A 19,610-nucleotide genomic window follows, 5' to 3' on the forward strand; every position below is an offset into this window, starting at 1 on the left:
CAAGCCCCACTAGTACCCCCCCGCTCCTGCATCCCAGCGCCGACCTGTAGCCGGAGCGGGCCCCGGTCGGTCCGTTCGGTCAGATGCCACAGACAGTCGAAAAGCGATCGTTCGCCGAGTTTTTCGTCAACACGTAGATTGCATGCTTCAATAATTCAATCTATCGATTACTACTACTCTGATATTAATGTCGAGAAGTCTATGAAAGGTATCTGTCTCATGCATACGCGGCATCCCGCATCGGCCATTAAACCACATCTATATAAGCAATTCGCGCGAGACTGATCAAACTTCTGTCTCGGTGTTCTGGCGCGGGAACTCAAGCCGAAACTCCTAGCAATGCGTTCTCCCCAGCTCTTGGTAGAGACCCCGGTTTCGTGGAAGTGGTGGTATTCAAAACGACAAAAGAGAATACGGTCTCAGCTACCGCATGGCTGAATTCACAACCGAACGCGGCCCTCGCCGCCAAACCAGCGTCGAATGTCGGATTCGACGCCACCTCCACCGGTGGCAGCAGCAGCACCACCACTGCTACTGCCTGGCTCGTCGTCATCGCCGCCGAGCCACTTGGGCTTCTTAATGTCTTGGAACCATTGCGGGGGCTCAAACGTATCCATCGTGTTCTTCATGCGATGACCCAGCGATTCAAAAAAGTTCTGGTCCTCTTCAGGTTCCTCGTCGCGATACGGCCTGGTGCGCGATGCCTGTCCCGTATGACGGTTGTGCGTGGCACGAACAGGGGAGCGTGCCGGGGATGACGCGGCACCGGTGCGTCCGCCAGGAACGGTCAGAACGGGAGCAGACCTTCCGGCTGCTTCGAGCCTAGCAAAGGCCTCTTCGCGGCGTCTCAAGGCAGAATTTCCCCCAAGCTCACGCTCGATGAGATCTCGGCCCTCGCGCCAGGAGCCTGATCCAAAGACCCTTCCGTCGCCATTCTCGTCGTCGTCGATAAATTCGCCGCCAAAGCCGAACATACGCTTGATCTTCCCGTACAGGCCAAATAGAGTGGCTGCGACAGGAAGTAGTACACAGATGGGGAAGATATAGTCTGCCCCACGGCCGAGTGCGGTAAAGTCGATGAGTTGTCCGAGGAAGGCATAGAACCGCGTCTTCACGTAGATGTCCCTGGATAAGAAAGTCATGAAGTTGTAGGACAGAGGGACGCTCAGCTTGGCGACTTGGCCGGAGTACCAGAATGCCGATTCGTAAGCCGTGTTGCGTCTAACAAGCGCACGTCCCCGCCACGTCTTGACTTCCGTCATGGTAATGAAGGTTGCAGCACACATATACAGAAGCCAAAGAACCGAGATAAGCTGCCCGGCAAATCCAACCTGTCCCTTGTCACCCACCCAGTGGTGAACGACTGTCAGGCGGATAACAGACAGTTGGGGGAAGGCTGCCTTGATCAGCTCCGACCAGGTGATGAGAGCTGACGCCACTGCGAGGAAGGCCCCGAGAGCAATGCATGCATAGGGCTCAAAGTGATAGTAGTACACATATCGTGTGTAAGGTGTGTGGATGGTGAACCGATCCCAGAATGCGGCGTGGGGAGAAGGCGCGCCAAACTCGAGCTTCTTCGAGGCGGCTGAGTCCAGGATGGCCTGAGTGTCCGACGCCTCCTTCAACAAATCATTCCAGTCGTTCACATAACGAGACCTGGCATGACGGGCGCGCATCAGTCTCCTCGACAAGTCCGCCATGAACTTCTTTGTGATAACCGTCGGCAGTGCGCGGCTGTCGGCAGATCCGACAGCCGTTCGGGGCTGCGACTCGGGCAGATTGGCTGTTTCAACCAACTCATCGATCCACTCGCTGAACTTGACGGCGCTGCCAGTCTTGCGGCGGCCCAGCTCGGATACCAGCAATTCAACATCCTCCAGGTCCAGTAGGGAGTCCTCCATTTTTTCGTACAGTTTTGGCGCACGAACCTGCAGTCTGCGTAGCCTCCCGCTGATGGACGAATACCGGAATAGTCGACGAGGAACCGCAACCAAGCCGTGTCCCATGAGGTAAATGGCGAAAACCAAGCCATAGAAATATGCGAGTGCCATGAACGATGTCTTGAGCGTCGTGAAGCCTGGGTTGTATCTGATGGAGAGGTACGCAAGCCCAACGCCAGCGGTTCCCAGTACGATCGCATGGTACTGGGCATTCTGACGGAGCGAGTACATCAGACTGTCGTTTGGTTCGCGATAGCCCGAGTCGGAGTATTCACCAAGAATAGGAAGGATGAACCTGTGATAACCGCCGTCAGCACAGTCAGACCTATACAAGCCTGAGAGGTACATACCATGTTAAGGCAAATGTCAGCCAGTACGTTATTCTCCACGATACCAACAGCAGCCGCTGTGGGAGCCAGACTCCACGCGTGGCCTCGTCGTCGGTCCTAGCACTCGACGCCAAGTCGATGGGCACAAGCAGCACCATACACGCAGGAAGCCATAATGCGAAGAAAATGGGCACCAGGTAGAAGGCCGGTGTTGTTCGCAGGGGTAGGTAGTGGCGCAGGATGAGGAGGACGATGACAGATATGACGAGCAGCGCAAGGAGCGCAAAGATTTCCGAGGGCACTGGCGACGAGGCGCTCACGATGTGGAACATTGTGTCGTAGTCGGAGCAGCGTCCATGAGGTGCTGTGCTGCGACTGTTGTGAACTCGATGCTGTTGTCGATGGAATGTGTACGCGTGAGGGTGGCCGGCCTGTGGTGGGCTGGAGGTTTAATGGATTTCGTGGCGCGCCCGGGAGATGGGGGATTTAATGTTTAGGCTTCCGGAAACCCTCCCAAAGAAGCACCCTTGGGAATGCAATGTTTTGGCCCTGGGGATCGGATAGTGATGGACCAGCCTCAGACAAGGTCATGTGCACGGACCCGGAGTGTCTGGAAGGTCCGCAAACAAGCTGTTTACGTCACCTGCACGGCACTCTGAGAGGCCCACCCTACATCGTTCACTCCGGTTTATTTGATGAAGACTTTCCAGACCCCAATCTTGGTTCCCGGCAGATCCGCTTTTTGCCCCTGAGGCGGCCGTTCTAGGCGTAGGAGTCGGGACTGGAGTCGAAATAGCCCCCCCACCTTGTCCCAGAGGTTGGTTCGTCTTGGATGGATAGTTCCACAAAGTTCTGCATGTTTACCTGACTTACACGCCCTGTATCTCGGTCTGGCCACAGTCTGCAGGAACCCGTCAACGCCTGTGGACTACAGGACATAGCCACCGTACTTGATGTGAGCCACGTGTAAGATATTGAAGCCATTGCACGAAGAGAGCCGGTCTTCCCCAGTCCTTTTTTAACTCAAGAACTTAACAAAATGCTGGTTATGATGGTTTGTTTTCGTTGCAGAACAAAACAATGTCTTACGCTCCATTAGTTGTGACGGTCCGAGGCCCAATTAACTACAATACTGCAGGAGTTTATCGGAAGACAGGGGAGACACTGGAGATTACGAGAACGAGTAGAATAATGAGTCACCCGCAACCTATCAAATTTGCAGTATCTTGTTCTTCGTCACATCTTCTATCTTCTTAGAGTGGGAGAAAACAGTGAATTCACCAGAAAGAATGTGCAGTAACTTGGCTATATCCGAAGAATTGGCCTTTGAAGTGATTGCATGCTTGTTTTCCTCTCTATATTGACACCAACTCTACCGTTTCAGAACCTGGCATTCGGCTGAGAAGTTGTCATGCATGGCGGTGGTGTATGCTCATAAGAACGTCATCAGCTTTTGCACAAGGAGTCCAGCCTCCAAGAGCATGAAGCTTTGACGAAGAGGTATCTTACCGTGAGACAGGGCGAAGGTTTCGTGACTAGTACGATGATCCTCCACAAAAAGCCGCGATCCAGGTAGAATCAAAATTTTCAATAGAAACAATCAAGTTAGGAATGTGTTACAGGCGCAACAAACTGCACTTATAAGCCGTCAGAGAAACCTTCCCAGACGACGGCTGCACCAAGGAACATCACGACATCGGCCGGCTAAGATCGAACTAAAAGATGTGACGACAGGTTTCTGATCCAATGAACTCCCATAACAACCCCTAACAGAGCTGGAAACCCCCAAATTTGTGAGGTCTCTCCGCCCTAGATACGCCGAGGCGGGTTAATTACCTGGTATTATACAAGAGCAATAGCTTCTTCGATCCCTTTGACATTGAAATCCCCCTATGGATTGCCTTATCCACAAGACCATCATATGCCGAGAAGAGACAACAGCCCCCTCCTCCCGCCGTGGCCGGCAAGCTGGACATCGAACCTGACTGACAAATAGCTAGAGGCACAGAGGCGAGTAGTAGTCGACGGCAGCAATGTAGCTAGCTCGTGCTGATTGTTGACGAGCTGGTCATCGAGTGGCTTTTGTCCAGCAAGCTGTCGGTCGGTCTACGAGTTGATCGAGCACCCTGGACCCCGAAGGACTTCATAGAGCATGCCATCTTGTCGGGCGAGCCTCTCACCTCCACACGATATCGAGCCGAAGAAACAAAAACCTGCAAAAGTCTGCTGAGACTCCTTTCAACGATAGGGCGATTTCCGGGACGCGTCTCCAGTCTCGGAACCGGTTCCGCCGCCGGCTTGGTTCCTTCTTTCTGGAGTACCTACTCAACTAAGCGAGAGTGCCTGACCGATGCAACAACCTGTCACGGCACCTCTTGGTTCGTCACCCCATACTTAGATAGGGGACGGGCTAGAACACTAGCTGAATGAAAATGGTTGCTGGCTCTGCAGGGCAGGGCACTTGCGGTCTGTAGTTGTCGATCGTCTTATCGAACCCCCCCAGTTCAGGCGTTACCAGCACGCTACGCCCAACACGGGCGCGAGGAACATCACGCCCATCTGCAAGCCCGTTACGCCCGGCATACTCCAAGAAGAGAAGAATAAAACAACTAAAGTCTCGTTTGAATTTCAGTCGTTCCCTCCCTCAACCGTCCACCTTCCTGATCCAGGTATTCACAATACAGTACACGAGTAAAATAGAGAAAGCAAAAAGACGGGGGAAAAAGTCTTCATACGCTCGTCCTCTTCTCACCTTGCGCTTCACTCCCCGACCCTCCACATGTCTCTGTGTTTTCTCTTCTTCCGCGACCCTTTACCCTCCCTCAAACTTGTCTGCCCGCACGAGGTGTCCCAAGGTAGCATGCATATAAGAACGTCGCCTTTAAACCGGAGTACCCATGACCCCCGACCCCTAAACCCTCCAGAATAGAAACCCAACCATCATCCAGATGTTTTTTTTTTCCGTTTTGGAAGTGAGAAAACACCCGACCGCCATAATCACCGCCGCAGATTTTTGCGCCCAACGTGATGCTGGAACCAAGGACCTTCCCGAATCCCAACTCCATACGTCACCGCGCAGAAAAAAATCAGACAGAGAAACAAATTGCCATTTAGGTTTCTTTTTTTCTTTCGTGAAGAAAAATTGAACCTGGTGTACCCCCAGCCAGGTCGAGCTTCCTCCTTCCGACAAGGTAACAAAGGAGGGAATAGGTCCCCCCACGGAATGTATAGACGAAGTATGCAAAACCGAAGGCCAGCGCCGTTGGACCCCGCTTGAGAACCAGTCACCATGGCCAGCCCCCAAAAGGCAAGTCCAATGCACGCCGACAACTTCTTTGGGACCTCCCCTGCGCAAAACCTGGTTGGCGGGAAGATGTGCACGTCAGAGCTTATCTAGTGCCTCCAAAGGCAAAGTTGCCGAACACTCCGCCGCCCCCGCCTGGCGTCATTGGTCCCATGGAGATGCCGTTGGTATTATGCGACTGCGCGGCCGGTGTGCTCACGAGGCCGACGCTAGCGGTGTTGGGCGTGCTGGGTGCTCCGTTGTGCTGGCCGTTGGGGCCCTGGCCTTGCGCCGAGTCCTGGTTGCCGCCATTATTGCCGAACGGCAGTCTCTCCAGTACCAGAAGCTCAGGAATGCCCAGGCCCCAGACCTTGCCAACATGTTCTTCGGGGATTTCTCCGTTAAAGATCTTGTCTCGCATCTGGAAGAAGACCTTGCCCGTGAGAAGGGAGTCGGAGCCGGCCTGGTGCGCATTCCCTACACGCTTAATCTTTAGGGAATCGGCGATGTTCTCGAGACCAGACTTGTGTTCGAATTTCTGGAGAATATCGGCGCTACTGGGATCGCTAGGGGTCAGGAGCCCCGAGTTGTGAAGTCGTATGGCATGCTTCATGAGGTGCTTAACATCATAAGCTGACGGGAAGTACAACTTCATGACTTGGTCGAAATCCGCTTCATCGTTGGGGAGGTCGTTGCAGGTGAGTAATTTGGTGAGGTAGCCGAAGTCGTAGCCTCCGTGGAAAGAGATCCATTTCACGTTGTCGAAGCACACGAGGCCGGATGGGATAAGGAGGGAGGCGAATTCGTGGGGGTCGATGCCATCTCTCTCGAGGGAGGCAAAATCGATTCCGGCGCTGGATAATGACTCGATCGACTTCTCGTTGTACATGTCATCCTTGACGGAGAACTTAAAGTTGAACTGCCACGCGTAGGGAAACGGGCCTTGTGACGCTGCTCTTCGCTGAGCCGCGCTCAGTTCGATGTCCTGCTGAGAGTTCGGTCGCGCGGGTGGGGTCTCGCCGTCTTCGTTGAAAAGCGTCAGCCCGATCTGGATGACCTTGAGCATGTCGACATTGGTTCGCAGGCATTGGTAGTGGTAATCGCTCTTTCCTCTAAAGGAGCCCATTGGCCGTGATACCACGCCTGGGAATTCCGTATCCTATAGTTTTGGCTCGTCAGCTTCGGTTCAGCGGCCCATGTGCGTTTTCTTTTCTTCTCTTTTGAGTTTGCAGGGCTGCTAACCATGGCGATATAGGGATACTTGTCGACGAGCTCCCTCAGCACTGCCATTTCCTCGTGGAGGTTGTGCTTCCACACTTCCCTTATCCTCCCCTTGTTCTGCGTCGTCCGTGGCGGCGCGGCGCCGTGATCGAGCGCAAAGCTGTGTTGCGGCTGGCCGTGCTGCTGCTGTTGTTGTTGCTGCTGCAGGCTCGCCGCGTGTGCAAAACCCATCCGCGCGGCATGGCTCCCCAGCCCGGTGTCGGCGCTGATGGGGAAGCCGCCGTTCAGACCGGGGGTGCCGCCGAGGACGTTTCCATTTGTTGAGAAGGGACTGAGTTGGGCGGCGTTCGCGTTGAGGTAGGAAGGGTTGGCACCTAAGGGTGGCCCATGGCTAGGACCGTGGCCTTGGGCGTGGGAAGGGAACTGCTGGTGGTAGGGTGATATGGTGTTGGGCCCGCCAGGGAACCTAGTCAGCTGTGGCGGCATAACAGATTCTGCCTCTCGGGTGGTTCGTTCGAAAAGGTCGAGATTTACCGCGTCGTCGAGCGAGGGCGTGTCGGGTGTTGAGGGGTTGTGGACGATCCACGGCCCTGCATTTGCGTCTAGAGTTGCGAGTAATGGACGGGGGCTGGCAGCGAAAGAGCTCCTTTGTTCTTCGCCGCCGGTCGTCGGGGTTTGAGTCGCCTTGAGGGGGTGCGTCCAAATTTCTGTCAGAGTGTTGAAGAATTCGCGTCGATTGATATCGCTCGTCGTCCGGGGCCGTGCGAAGCGAAAAAGCTGGCAAGAACGTCTGGATGTCGCGAATTGGGACAGAATGTGTGAATGAGGCCTGAAGCCTTGATTCTGGTCGGCCGACTGTGGACAACCAGGGGTGGTCTGTGCGGGGCCCGAGCCGGACAGGTACGTACCACGGTACTTGCCGACGACAACATCTCAAAGATCTCCAATCAGCTTCCTCCCAACTCGACTGACCACCACTGAAGTGCCCATTGTTGTACGACAAGACGACATCAACACAGCAATCATGCAGCCAACGAGGTAGTTGCACTCTCAGGAGATCAATTGGTGTTGGAGGAACGAGACTTTGACGGCTGACACTCCTTCGACGTTAGGTTAGCGATGGCGTCCGTCCGCGGACAGAAGCCCAATGTTACCGGCTTCGATATGAGAGCCTTCAAGGAGGCCGCCGGCCAGCCCAGATACGACCCTTGGGAGAGGGCGTCAGTATAACCCGAGGTTCCCTTCTGGCGACGCCGTGACAGCCGCTGACGATTGAGAATCACAGAGAGGCATGGAGATACAAGGGCCCCTTCACGAGGTTCAACCGTTTCAAGGGATCTTTCCCCGGTCTCGGGATCGCGACCGTTGCCTTTGCCGGCTATTGCGCGTTCGAGTACTTCTTCCTGACCGACGACCACCACCACGGCGACAGCCACGGCAAGGACCACCACTAGAGGGCTGCGGACCGAGAGGAAGGAAAGGCGAAGTGGGAGAAGGGGCTGCTCCGATGTACATTTACCTCTCGAGCCGGCAGATCGGCTCGCTGGATGGGTCTAGACAAGGACGAAATTGTATTCCCGCGACCAAGATGCAATGCAGCTATGTGAAGTGCTAGAGAGCTATACGGTTTCGACGATGTTTGAGGGTGAGTTGTGGTTGTTGGAAGTTGCGGGAGACTCGTCTTCTCTGCTCCAAGAGCCATATCAGCCATGCGAAGGCAAGAAAACCGGTAGATTTCCTTTGCTTCGGCGGCGGATTAGTGGAACACTAGGCTATGCTAGCTGCTGTGAGGAGATTAAAAGCTCTCTATGCTCTTGGTTCCAGACACTATACTCGAGGCGCTCAACAATGCAAAGCCGGCATCACCAACACAGCTGCAAGCTTGGGCCCGAGCGACCAAAGAACAACTTGCGAAGAATAGGAGACATCGTCGTTTGGGCCTCGGAACTCGGGCCGACTAACAATAGTGACCCCCCCTCCCCCTTCAGGCATACCTCCCATATACAAGAGAGGGTCGGGCACTACACCGCATCAGATACTCTGAAAGAAAGATACGGGATTGCCCTCTACTGAACAAACGCACCTATGCTCTCAATCTGGCCCTGCAGCAATCCGGATAGCGTACAAACGCATCTCATCGTCTTTTTTGTCCCTCTCTCCTGATGTTCCTCCTGTCCCTGCCTCTGCGCCATTAAAGAAGCAAGCGTATCATCCTCCCAGGCACAGTCAAGACACATACACCCACCGTTTCAATTCAACCCATCACTCTATGAACCTCACCGTTCCCCTTCACAATGTCCAAACTTCTCCCAGCCACAGGCTCAAACGCTTGTATTCCGTTGCTAACACTACCCAGTGTCGACACAACTTACTTACCCTTCGGCCTTGACGACTTGACTACGGAACGCATGCGAGTCTACGTGCTGATGCCACCACTAGCGCACAACACTACTTATTTTACCTATTAAACGAATGGCACACAAAATCAGATCGGGTCCATCGCAACTGCTTGACACATTGTTCATTCTCTAGTTATCGACTCGTGTGAGGAGGTATATGTCGTACATCACCAAACGTCAACAATGCCAGCTCATTGGTATCGCGTTGTCCGTTAATTATCCCAGGGGAACCTTGATCCCAAACAACTCCGAAATCCAAACCGAAAAACGCCGTCATGTCGCAGATATTCAGCATCCATTTTTCGATTTTTGCATTCCAGAAGCAATCCGATCAATCGAGCCTGATGCCGTTGACCGCATCCAATGCACTGTCCACGCACGTCTCCAGTTCCGCCACGCGATGCTTCAAACCACGGTTCTCGTCCCTCAGCAGACTGACGGTATCCCATGCCGCTCGCTCGTCTCGTCCACAACAATTCGCACATGACGAAGAGCCATCTTCCTCCTTCGCAGCGTCGCCGGTAACCCCTCGCATGAGCTTTTGGAAGACGCTCGTCTGCTGCGGCGTGGTCTTTTGAATGGATGACCGCGTCGCCCTTGGCGGTCCAAGTGTGTTGGCCTTGTGCGGTTGCGGCGCCGGTGACATCTCCGCGATGCTTCCCTCGAATACGCTAGGGGCGGCGGTGGTGGGGCTCCGCGATCGCGAGAAGACACTCACATCCTCGACGCTCTCCTCGTCCGTGTCGAAACCCGCGCTCTTCCTCCACTTCCGCCTGGCCTGGTCATCGTCGACGCCGAGATCCTCCGATATTGAGGACCCTTCGGAGATGGGACGGTCCCGTTCGCGCATCATTCGCTCTTCGTGTCTTGCCTTCTTCTCGGCTTTCAGCTCCGCCATGAGCTGCTGCATCGACTGCTCCTGCTCAGCGACCTTGGAGGCCATGTTTTCCAGCTGGACTTTGAGATGCTGAATCCGTGTATCCGCCTCGTCGTGCTCGTCGTTCTGGGCGTCTTTTTCGATGCGTAACTCCCGAAGGGCGGCGTTCTGTCTTTGATAGGCGCTTTGGAATTTCGTCAACAGGCCAACGGCGGTTACTTCAAGGTTCTTGAACGCGGCGGGCGAGAAGGCATCTCGATGGGTTGGAGATGACGGAGGGAACAGAGCGTCTTGGACGTTGAGTGATAGTAGCTCTTCGTCCTGCTTGGGATCGACTTGGGTTGGTGTGTTCTTGGAGAAAGGCGAGCTGAAGAAGGCAAATCGTGATGTGCTTGGCGACGTGACTTTTGGTGTCGTCTCGGTAGAGCCTGTCTGCCTCCTGCGTAATTTGTTCGTAGGCGCCCCCTCTGGTGTGTTTTCGTTTATCCTGGCTACTCGAGTCTTTGAGCTGTTGTCTTCCGCCGTATTGGAAGACCCAGAACCCAACCAGCCGCTCAAAATACCGCCTCGTCCGGCATCTGATGATCTTCCACCGCTCCTATTATCTCCGGTGAGTGGCATGGTGACCGATAGGGGACGGCCGCTCCCTCTCTCAATGGACGGCGATACGGTGACCTGGGGGATGGAGTAGGTGCCGTATGAGGAGGATGGGAAGTTTGGGACGGATTGCTGTCTTTGATGGTGACCTGATCGTAGCCGGGGAAAGCTTCGATCGGGACCAGGCGAGCTAACGCGACACGGCTCTGGAAGGACAGGCGGCTTGGTGTCTATGGTAGCACCGGGGGTAGCGATCGGGGAGGAGGGTTCGTCTTCTGGACCACTGCTCGAAGGACCATGTGCACGGTACGGTAGTGTTTGAGTCCCGCCCATTCCAGAATAGTGATGCGTAGCTGGGCGTGGGACAGACATTTGGGAGTCGGGTGTGGAGGCGGCGGCGGCGGCGGCGTGACGGCTTAGCATGATGGGTTAATGTTTCGTGTGGATCAGTCCAATATCTCTCTCTCTTGTCTTCCTAGCAGGACGGCCAGGGTTCGCGGGTTGGTTGGTAGCGGGCAGCCAGGAATGTTGGCTAACTGGATCGGCTCGAACCACAAACAACGGGGGATCGTCCCTTGTCGAACTAGGACCAGCCCGGAGGAAACGAAGACCTTCCGAGAGGAGAGCGTTGGAACTTGGGTGGGAATGTCGTTTGGTGCTCGGCTCGGTAGGGGGGGTGAGTGTGGTTCGAGCTGAACAAAGGGGACAGACTTCGGGCGAGAGCAGAGCCCGGGACCCCCTGCAAGCGAAGATTAACGAGCGCCGCGGTGGACGGCCTTGGACAAGTTGCAAGGCGGCGGAGAGCACAAGTCGAATGAACCTCGTCGAGCTGCACTGGCCCGTGGACGAAGCCGGCGAAGGGGACACCCTTTGCAGAGCGCTCGAGTGCGCAAGCAGCCGCCGATCGAGGACAAAGTGACGAGAGCGTTGGCTTATTGGGCGTCGGCGGCGCGGGATGGTAGAAGCCGTCGAAGCTGCCAGAGTCGCAGGCGAGCACAGGAACTACGCTTGTGGCTGAGAGCCACGGGATGCTATCTCGATCCAAGGCTTGGTGGACGATTCGAGAGAGCCACACAAAAAGTTGTGAGCCACCTTATGCAACGAGTTGGGCTTAGGTAGGTAGAGTGGTGGTGATAAGAACAGGCCCGGGGGTGTGGTTCGATGTTGATGTTTGGCCAAAACGCGAGGGGTGAGCGGGCCGAGTCAGGGAGCGGGTTAGGTCGGTACGGATAGTAGTGAACCCAACTGACAGAGAAGCCTGCGTCTAAGATTCGCGGTGCTTCATGTAGATGTATGTAGTCGGGTACAAATAGTGCAGATGCAGAGGTCAAGAAACGGGGGAGTCCCTAGCAAGATGTAAAGATATGCGTGTCTGGCTCCCACGAGGCCGGATAGCTGCAGAAAGCGGACGTGAACGTGGTTGTGGTAAATAATGACGCAGAGAACCGGCCAAAGAAGAAAGAAACCTTGGTTCCTCGAAATCAACGGCGACGAGACACTGGGAAGACCCTGATAAACCAAAACAAACCCGAACAACGCAGGCGACGTCAACAACGGTGATTAATTGGCGGTGGTTGGGCATCTCCGTCTGTCTGCTGGACCCATCATGCGCTGCCAGTTCAGTGGACTACCCTGCCCGTCTGCCTGGCGTCAGCTTGTACCCCGCCCTGGGTTCGGTGCTGTGGGGGTGGCGAACAGCCACTGAGTTCAGTCCACGCATCGTATGCCGTGCCCACTCGAGTTCGTCGTCACTCAACTGCGTATGCCGTCTGCTGCGGGAAGCTCTTCACAAGTTGCATCTTCACAAGTGTTTGTTGTTGTTTGTTTTGTCCAGTGAGTGCACTGGTCTTGGGATGGCTGGTTCGTCAACACCTCAGTACAGAGCAAACCCCCGCCGTCTCCTGTAGTCCGTGTGCAGGGCCCTTTTCTGGACCCTGGAAGTCGCACTGCATACAGTCCATCCATCCCAACTTCTTGTCTTGCTTGAAGTCTGTGCAACCTGTGGCTTTTTGCTTCTAATTCTGTGCATGTTATCCGAAACTCGAGAGACAAAAAGTTACCAACGCCGCGCCGCGACTCTTCGTAGCACTATTAGTACTCTTCAGCGACACACAGACTAGCAACATGATCGGTTCAACGCCGCCAAACCCGACTCTTGCCTAAGGACCAGAAGATCGACGTCTTTGGAGGCCGCCGTTGCTAGTCATTCGTCCCTTACACGGCGCTTTGCCAGAGTCGGACGAGTTGAACAGACACGCATGTATCCCTCTCCCCTTCGCTGTTGTCATCGAGTCGCGCTAGGCACTGAACTACATTCCGAGCTGTCCGTACCTCAAAGCAGATCGACTGACTGTTGTTGTCCTCTGTGTGCTCTTCCTATCGCCACGCTCAGACATGCGGGCTTCATTCCATGCACAACGCCTCCGCCGCCCTCGCTCATAGTCCGACGAGACGGCGTTGGACTGGTGTATCAAACGAAGCAAAAACGTGGTGCACTTGCTCCCTTGTTGCATGGAAAGCCCTTGCCTTGCCCATGCAAAGAGAACATCTCCATTGCACGGCCGGCCAGCCAAGGGGAAAAAACACAAAACCTCCGCTAAAAATCCACGTCTCATGCCACTGTGTGGCTGGACGGCCGCCTTGGTCGCCCGAAATAGCACATGTTCTCAACCGGCGACTAGAACGTGTCGGTGTCCCCACCCCTACCGTCCACGTCTGTCTCGATTTGGTGGCAGTAGTAGTGATAGGCGATGAGACCTGCTCCTCTCACCTAAAGTTCAAGGTTTGTTGTTCAGAAACTGCACACGTTTCCACTGGGCCGTTGTCGTTAGTGACGACCTCAGATGTGGGAGACAGCGTTAGTGTTGTCGAGGAGTGACTGAGATTATCAGATTAACACCCGCCAAATGGATTAATTTCGCTGTCCGTTCTCGGCATGCAAGTACCTTAAATTGAGCCACAGTCAACGATCTGCTGACACGACGAAGTGGGTGCCAAGTGCCCGTAGGACTTTTATTCATGCCGGCCGTAATGATATACGCCCACGATGTACTGAACCCTAAACCTGGCTCGTGGGATGAGCCTACCAAACCGTGCTCAGCCCATTAATGGTATCCCAAACCAACGAAAAACCCGACCCAGCAATACTCCGGCAGTCTCTACCAAAACCTCCTCCACAATGACAACAAATCGCCTTTCTCTAGTAGAAAGACTCGACCATGGTGTCCTTGAGCTTGGTGTTGACATTGTCCGGGCCCAGGCCCTCGCCCAGTCTGAAGACGCTCTCAATCACGCTGAGCTCTGTCGCCGTCGTGTCGAGGCCGGTAACGGCCATCCAGTCGTTGACGACCATGCCGGAGCCGACGACGTTGCTGCCGCGGTTGACACTGCCGGCTACCAGGGGCACCTGCAACAAGCTCGAGAGCTCATCCTGGTCCTGTATCGACGTCTTGGGGTGCACGAGACCGCCCTGGTTCGTGAGCGACATGTACGAGCCGACGAGCACGTTGTCGGCGATGGTCTGCCTGAACACCTCGACGCCGAGCACGTCGGCGATAATCTCCTCCGTCTCGCGCTCCAGGTCCGGGTGGATGAGAGCGATGTGGTCGTTGCATACGATGACGTTGCCGAGGGCCGACAGGCGCTCTTCTATTCTCTGGATACGAACTTCGTCTGGCAGGGAGTTGCGGAGGTGTTGGAGCTCCTGATCTGACGTGGTGTTGGGGACCAAAAGACCCTTGCGGTTACTAGAGCCTCCAAAGTCAGCGACGGATGCTCGGAAGCGCCAGGTCACGGTGCTCATTGCTTACCCAGCCGTTAACCGACCAATGATGCGGACGCCGGCAATGCTGGCCCGGCAAATGGGGATCACGCCTTGCAACTCGGCCTCGAACACGCTGTAAAAGTTCTCGCTGGCGCCGGGGGCGACGAGAGCATACGAGTTGGTGAGAGTTGCGAAGCAACCAATCCTAAAGAAGGGGCACACCAACGCGTCAGCAAATCTGGTCCGGCACAGGTAGCATCGCGGTGCGGGCGAAAGAATACGCCGCACGATGGCGGGGTCGTTCCGGCGGGGCTTTTCTCACTCGTTGGAATTCTCGAATTGCGCGCGCACCGCCATGATTGTGTTTGTTCCGGGATACTCGGTATTGACCACCTGAATGGTTGTTTTGGACGGGGGGAGTATCGAGGTATACGACAGCAATAGTCGTAAGGGATAGTCTTTCAGTGGGTGTTCCTGCGTAGGCGTAGGAAAAATTGTCGTCGTCAAGGGTCGTGCCGTCAGGGTGTTGTTGGTGATGGAATTTTTGCAACGGCGGAAGTCGCAATTAATAAAAAGCGACAATCGACAGAGGCCAAAGGTGGGGCAACAGAGCTGCCCGCGCGCTTCCAATCCTTCACCACCCACCTGCACCCACCTTTGCCTCCAAGGCGCTGCTGGCAGATTGTTTGGCCTGGCTTGGTGCGGGGCGGGGCACACCGAGTGAGCCTGTGTGGACCCTGATTCGCCTCAAGGCCCTCGAGCACCGGGGGGAAGAGTCAATGGGCGCTGTATGGCTGATGAGTCACTCTGCATCTAAGCCGTCCTAATATGTGTTTCGCTGGGTCTCTATTACTAACCTAACATTCCAAACCTGCTTTGCCTTCTTAGGATATCTTCTTCTGCTGCGTGCATTGCCACTCTGACTCCTCACATTACTCTCAATCCTAACCACTCGTCCCACAGCCAAGCTAGTCCCTATGCAGAAGATTTGGATGCAGTCATGTTTGACGCCAGGAGCCTGCAGTGGCATCTCACCACTGGTTCATGTTCATGATGGTTCACCGCCCTGAATCACCTCATCAGACCCCGTCATCATGGCTGGAGTTCGTTGTTACATTGGCGACTAGGCTATCCCCCCCCCGTCCTGTTACGCTTCGTCCGAGAAGCCTCAGATAGGTCTGCTCTCGCCTTCTCGTGGTTGGCAATAAAATCGTCCATGTCAACGTGTATCCGCAACCCCTTGGACAACATCGCGTCGAAAATAGATTTGAGTTCAAACTCGTCCATGACATTGATGAGAGTCGTGTATGCCTCGAGGGCCAGTTCCTTGGACCAAGGGCAATGCCGCAGACCTCGGAGGAAGACGTCCTTGGCCTTATTCCTGAACTGCTTCCTGGCGTAACCGAACCTGATGTAGCATCGCCAGAGACCTGGATTGGATCTGCATGCAGGGCTGTCGAGTGCCTTCTCAAAGGCCGCTTGTGTAGAATGCACGTTTCCTCTCTGTAGCTCATAGCGGATCGCGAAGATGCGATTGCTGATGCAGTCGTTTTCGTTCGTGAGAGCAACCTTGCGAAGGATGTCACGAACCGGGTCATCAATGCCAAATGTGGTCGATGCCCAGGAAAATAGGCTCAGGAAGATTGTGTTTCGCGGGAACAACTCAATGAATTGACTGAGCTGATCTCGAAGATACGCACGTCGAAATGGCCTGTTGGGGTAGTTAGCTTTGGAATCAGGAGAGGTTAAAGCACCCACCCTCGACTGGCGTGATAGTAAAGAAGCCTTGCGCCAGCTTGCAGAAGCTTCTCGTGAGTTGGTGACTTGGACTGGCCCCTAGCACATAGCTCTGAAGACATGGTCCAGATTCTCTCCATGGCTGATGAGATGCTTCCTTGGGCTTCGGATGTTGGTTCGGATCCTTCCTGTGCTGTGAGGTATTCTAGGAGTGCTAGACATTCGGCGGTGGTGATAGCATCATCTAGCTGCCCAGCAGAGGTTTCGTGTTCCACGCTTGCTGAAAGTGATTGCTGTGCCTTGAGAAGCTGTGAGGGAGCCCCGGTCACTGCCTCAGGGGCATTCACATAGGACCCATCCGTTGAGGCACACAGTCGGACAATAGCTTGTGCGTTGTTCCCGGCATGGAGTTCCATCCAGGCCCATGTTTTCCATAGGATCCTCCCCTCACTGTTGTTGGGAGTCTGTAATAGCAGCACCGTTAGCATTCGTGCCAACGACAGAGAAGAGAAAGAGACCGATACTCACAGAGACCAAGCCGGTAGCCGACGCAACTACTTGAAAGCCAACCTCTACCTTTCCATAGACGAACTCAGCCAAGGCGTAGGCGTTGTACAACTTCAGATTGGCCGGGTCTTGTTTGATCAAGGCTTTGGCACGTTTTTTGATGCTATGAGGTTCATTGATCGCTTCAATAGAAAGCGAGTATTCAGCAAGCTCTCCGAATTCCTTTGAGCTCACGAGCAGCCGTACCGCATTTGTCACCAAGGTTAGATTCACTGGCCCATCCAAAACTTTCGATGTACTAGTCCAACCGGAGAAAAGCGAGAACCAGTCAGGGCCAGCAAAGAGTAAATCGGGTGACGCTACGAGGCAAGATCCGTCTTGTTTGAATGTCGGTGTCTTTTTAGATTCGTCCATGACATCGGGTTCATTCGGCTTCTGGAGTACATCGTTCTCAAACAAGCTCCTGCTGCCTGTGATTAACGTGTCATTCTCCGCTGCTTCGGTCCAGGCACTCGCTCGGAATGCCGGGGGCAGACAGCAAAAGAGTAGGAACGCGTCAACGAGTTGTTTCCAGACGGTAGGAACGGCACTCGAAGGTATAACGAACAGGAATTCCTCAATGTCAGAGAACATGACGACACGATAGGGATCGTCTTCGAGGACATCATCCGTGGCTCGTGCTGGGCTCCTTGCGTTGGTTGCTCGGAGGCGTTCCGTTGCGCCCCACGATCTGTACACGTCCCGAGACCCTTGAATCGCACCGTCGTCTTTTTGTGATTCTGGTAGGTCGACGGTGCCGTTTACCTGGACATAGTGCCTCCAGCCAGAAGCGCCTTTCTCCCCTATCCTTGGCGCCTCATCTTCCCAGAAGTCTCTGAAAGAATCGAGTACCTGTAACTCTGCCACGTCATCGCAATTTGACGGCCGCTGGAGGTTGAGATCAAGGAGTGCCTGCCATGCCGCAACAGCCATTTCGCGGAACCCGGCATCGTAGGCGAATCTCGTGGCTCTGAGGAAGACAAAGATCATTTGCTCGTAGCGTGAGACCTCCGAATCGTTCGTCGCGTGGCCTGGAAATGGCGAAACTGAGACCTTGTCCTGCTTGAGAATGGCCTGTAGTCGGTTGATATGCATGGCCTTGATATCAGTGTACTGAAACGTCGATAGGCTGGTGAGTTTGTTATCGACTCTGGCTTTCCACAAACAGAAACTCGAGTCGTGCTTCTTCGCCACATCCTCCCAACGATTGTCAAGTTTGGAGGTTGACCAAACTTTGGAGCCTTCAAGCATCAAACCGAGCAGCAAGCGCTCCTCATCCTCAGGCTTCTTTGCTTGGGCCAATGCAGACTCAAACATTGATATTTTTATCTCGGCGAAGCTGTGAACTTCAGCTTTTGTAACTTCACGGTCCAAGCTCTGCCCGGCGTTCAAGAGGACGTTTTGATGCCCGATGAGTTCAAGCCAAGCCTCAATGTTCTCAGGATGCTCCTTGACTTTTCTGGATAGCTGAATGGAGCGCTGTTTCAAAGGGTCATCCATATCGAGGCCAGTATCCTCTTGAGCATCAGAGTCAAGGTCGATATCGCTGTCAGAAAACTCGTGAGCCTTGGCCTTGCCCTCGATAGATCGGTACGAGGGCCTCTCGTCGCCGGAAGACTGTGACTCTTCAATGTGCCGTCGCCTCAAAGTGCTCAGCGGAACAAAGTCTTCTTCAACGCCATGTGAGAGGTTTCCACTAGGCTCGTTTCGCAATCGTATGCGCTTTGGCTTGGCTCGATGAACCTTGGGTTGGAACAGGGCTCTGTCTCTGGAGGACAAGCTGCCTTCTCCAGGCATTCGAATGCTGAACTGCTCATATGAACCATCTCTGTGGATGAATAGATAGCCATCAGAGCCGAGGACTCGTCCCCGGTACCCACGACGGTACATGGGCACGCGAGAGCGATCGTTGCCACCGTATCTCCTAATCAGGGGGTCGCCCTTTTTGTCGAAGAAGAAGATACCTTCGGCGACGCTCAAGACATTTGACAAATCTGGCCTTTTAACAACTGCCCGGTCCCGACTTCGGCTGCGACTCCTTTTGCGACGATGTTGGCGATGCTCAGAGCGATGCTCTTTGCGGTCTTCATGATGCCGAGGCTCATGGCGAGATCGCCTCTCCTTGAACTTGTCGTCCTTCTCGTCCTTGCGGTCGTGGGAAGTTTTGGTGTCTAAAGGTGTAGAAGTCGAAGCTTTGGGCTTGAAGGACGAGAACTTGGGCACCGTCAACCTTTTCCCTCCAGTGTCCGACATGTTGACGACTCCAGCCTGCAGCTCACCGAATCATAATCACACCCCAGTGAAATTCAACGCGGCGACTTCGGGCTACCACTTGGGGTTGTGGGAGCTCCGGTTGCCGCCCAGGGATTATAACTTGTCGCTGTGATTGAGGTGCGTCGTTGAATAGGTACCGTGGCCGTGGTTGTGGCGCGTGTCGACGGTGGCGAAAATAGGAAAGCCACAGGCCTGTGACGGGTTAAGAATGCAGGTGGTTCGGTAGTCAGACTCTAACGGTACGGCGCCACCGTTGTGCCGTTCAAAGAAGTTGGAGCACGTGTGTGCGGAGGAGCGCAGGTCGCGGCTCCAACTGCAACTGGGGGCCTAGGCACCATAGCTGCATCTGGGGTTCGCGGTATGGCTGCCGCTGGCCCTGGGAAACCCGACCGGGCCCAGAATCCTGGGTTGTCTTGAACCCAATTATTCAGAAACGAGCCCGAAACTAATTTTTCGGTTCGTCTGAGACAGGGCAGAGAGAGAGAGAGAGAGAGAGAGTGTGTGTGTGTGTATATGTGTGTCAGACCTGCAATAGCTGAGTCTTTGGTATTGATGCTGAGGGTGCGATGTCTCTCGCGTACCGAATCGCACTGTCACGAACTGGCTGGCTGGCTGACCGGCCTAGCGTCGTGTTAGTTGATGGG

The 19,610-nt window shown here is 54.6% G+C and overlaps 6 protein-coding genes across 6 annotated transcripts; 1 reads left to right on the plus strand and 5 right to left on the minus strand.

The window, feature by feature from the left end:
- Window positions 1-146: 146 nt before the first annotated feature.
- CDEST_00933 (Putative LMBR1-like membrane protein) lies at window positions 147-3,916 on the minus strand. Its single transcript, XM_062917092.1, has 2 exons — window positions 2,291-3,916; window positions 147-2,235 (listed from the first exon to the last, which is right to left on the minus strand). The coding sequence occupies exons 1-2, from the start codon at window positions 2,599-2,601 to the stop codon at window positions 441-443; spliced, it is 2,106 nt and encodes a 701-aa protein (XP_062773143.1). The 5' UTR covers window positions 2,602-3,916; the 3' UTR covers window positions 147-440.
- A 950-nt stretch (window positions 3,917-4,866) lies between these two features.
- CDEST_00934 (Putative ribonuclease CAF1, ribonuclease H-like superfamily) lies at window positions 4,867-7,763 on the minus strand (the record flags this gene model as incomplete). Its single annotated transcript, XM_062917093.1, has 3 exons — window positions 4,867-6,711; window positions 6,795-7,628; window positions 7,746-7,763. 3 exons carry the CDS (start codon window positions 7,761-7,763, stop codon window positions 5,659-5,661), a joined length of 1,905 nt encoding a protein of 634 aa, XP_062773144.1. The 3' UTR covers window positions 4,867-5,658.
- CDEST_00935 (Putative NADH dehydrogenase [ubiquinone] 1 beta subcomplex subunit 3) lies at window positions 7,700-8,855 on the plus strand. The gene is made up of 3 exons (XM_062917094.1): window positions 7,700-7,811; window positions 7,886-7,993; window positions 8,059-8,855. Exons 1-3 carry the CDS (start codon window positions 7,798-7,800, stop codon window positions 8,225-8,227), a joined length of 291 nt encoding a protein of 96 aa, XP_062773145.1. The 5' UTR covers window positions 7,700-7,797; the 3' UTR covers window positions 8,228-8,855.
- Window positions 8,856-9,284: 429 nt separating this feature from the next.
- On the minus strand, window positions 9,285-12,153 carry CDEST_00936 (uncharacterized protein). The gene has a single exon (XM_062917095.1). The coding sequence runs from the start codon at window positions 11,067-11,069 to the stop codon at window positions 9,504-9,506; it is 1,566 nt and encodes a 521-aa protein (XP_062773146.1). The 5' UTR covers window positions 11,070-12,153; the 3' UTR covers window positions 9,285-9,503.
- A 982-nt stretch (window positions 12,154-13,135) lies between these two features.
- On the minus strand, window positions 13,136-14,957 carry CDEST_00937 (Putative translation initiation factor IF6). Its single transcript, XM_062917096.1, has 3 exons — window positions 14,732-14,957; window positions 14,456-14,614; window positions 13,136-14,392 (listed from the first exon to the last, which is right to left on the minus strand). Exons 1-3 carry the CDS (start codon window positions 14,764-14,766, stop codon window positions 13,846-13,848), a joined length of 741 nt encoding a protein of 246 aa, XP_062773147.1. The 5' UTR covers window positions 14,767-14,957; the 3' UTR covers window positions 13,136-13,845.
- A 282-nt stretch (window positions 14,958-15,239) lies between these two features.
- On the minus strand, window positions 15,240-19,588 carry CDEST_00938 (Putative siRNA-mediated silencing protein NRDE-2). The gene is made up of 3 exons (XM_062917097.1): window positions 16,675-19,588; window positions 16,168-16,610; window positions 15,240-16,120 (listed from the first exon to the last, which is right to left on the minus strand). Exons 1-3 carry the CDS (start codon window positions 18,943-18,945, stop codon window positions 15,538-15,540), a joined length of 3,297 nt encoding a protein of 1,098 aa, XP_062773148.1. The 5' UTR covers window positions 18,946-19,588; the 3' UTR covers window positions 15,240-15,537.
- Window positions 19,589-19,610: the final 22 nt, after the last annotated feature.

This window comes from Colletotrichum destructivum, chromosome 1 (assembly GCF_034447905.1).
Source record: "Colletotrichum destructivum chromosome 1, complete sequence".
In the NCBI taxonomy this organism is placed as follows: Eukaryota; Fungi; Ascomycota; class Sordariomycetes; order Glomerellales; family Glomerellaceae; genus Colletotrichum; species Colletotrichum destructivum.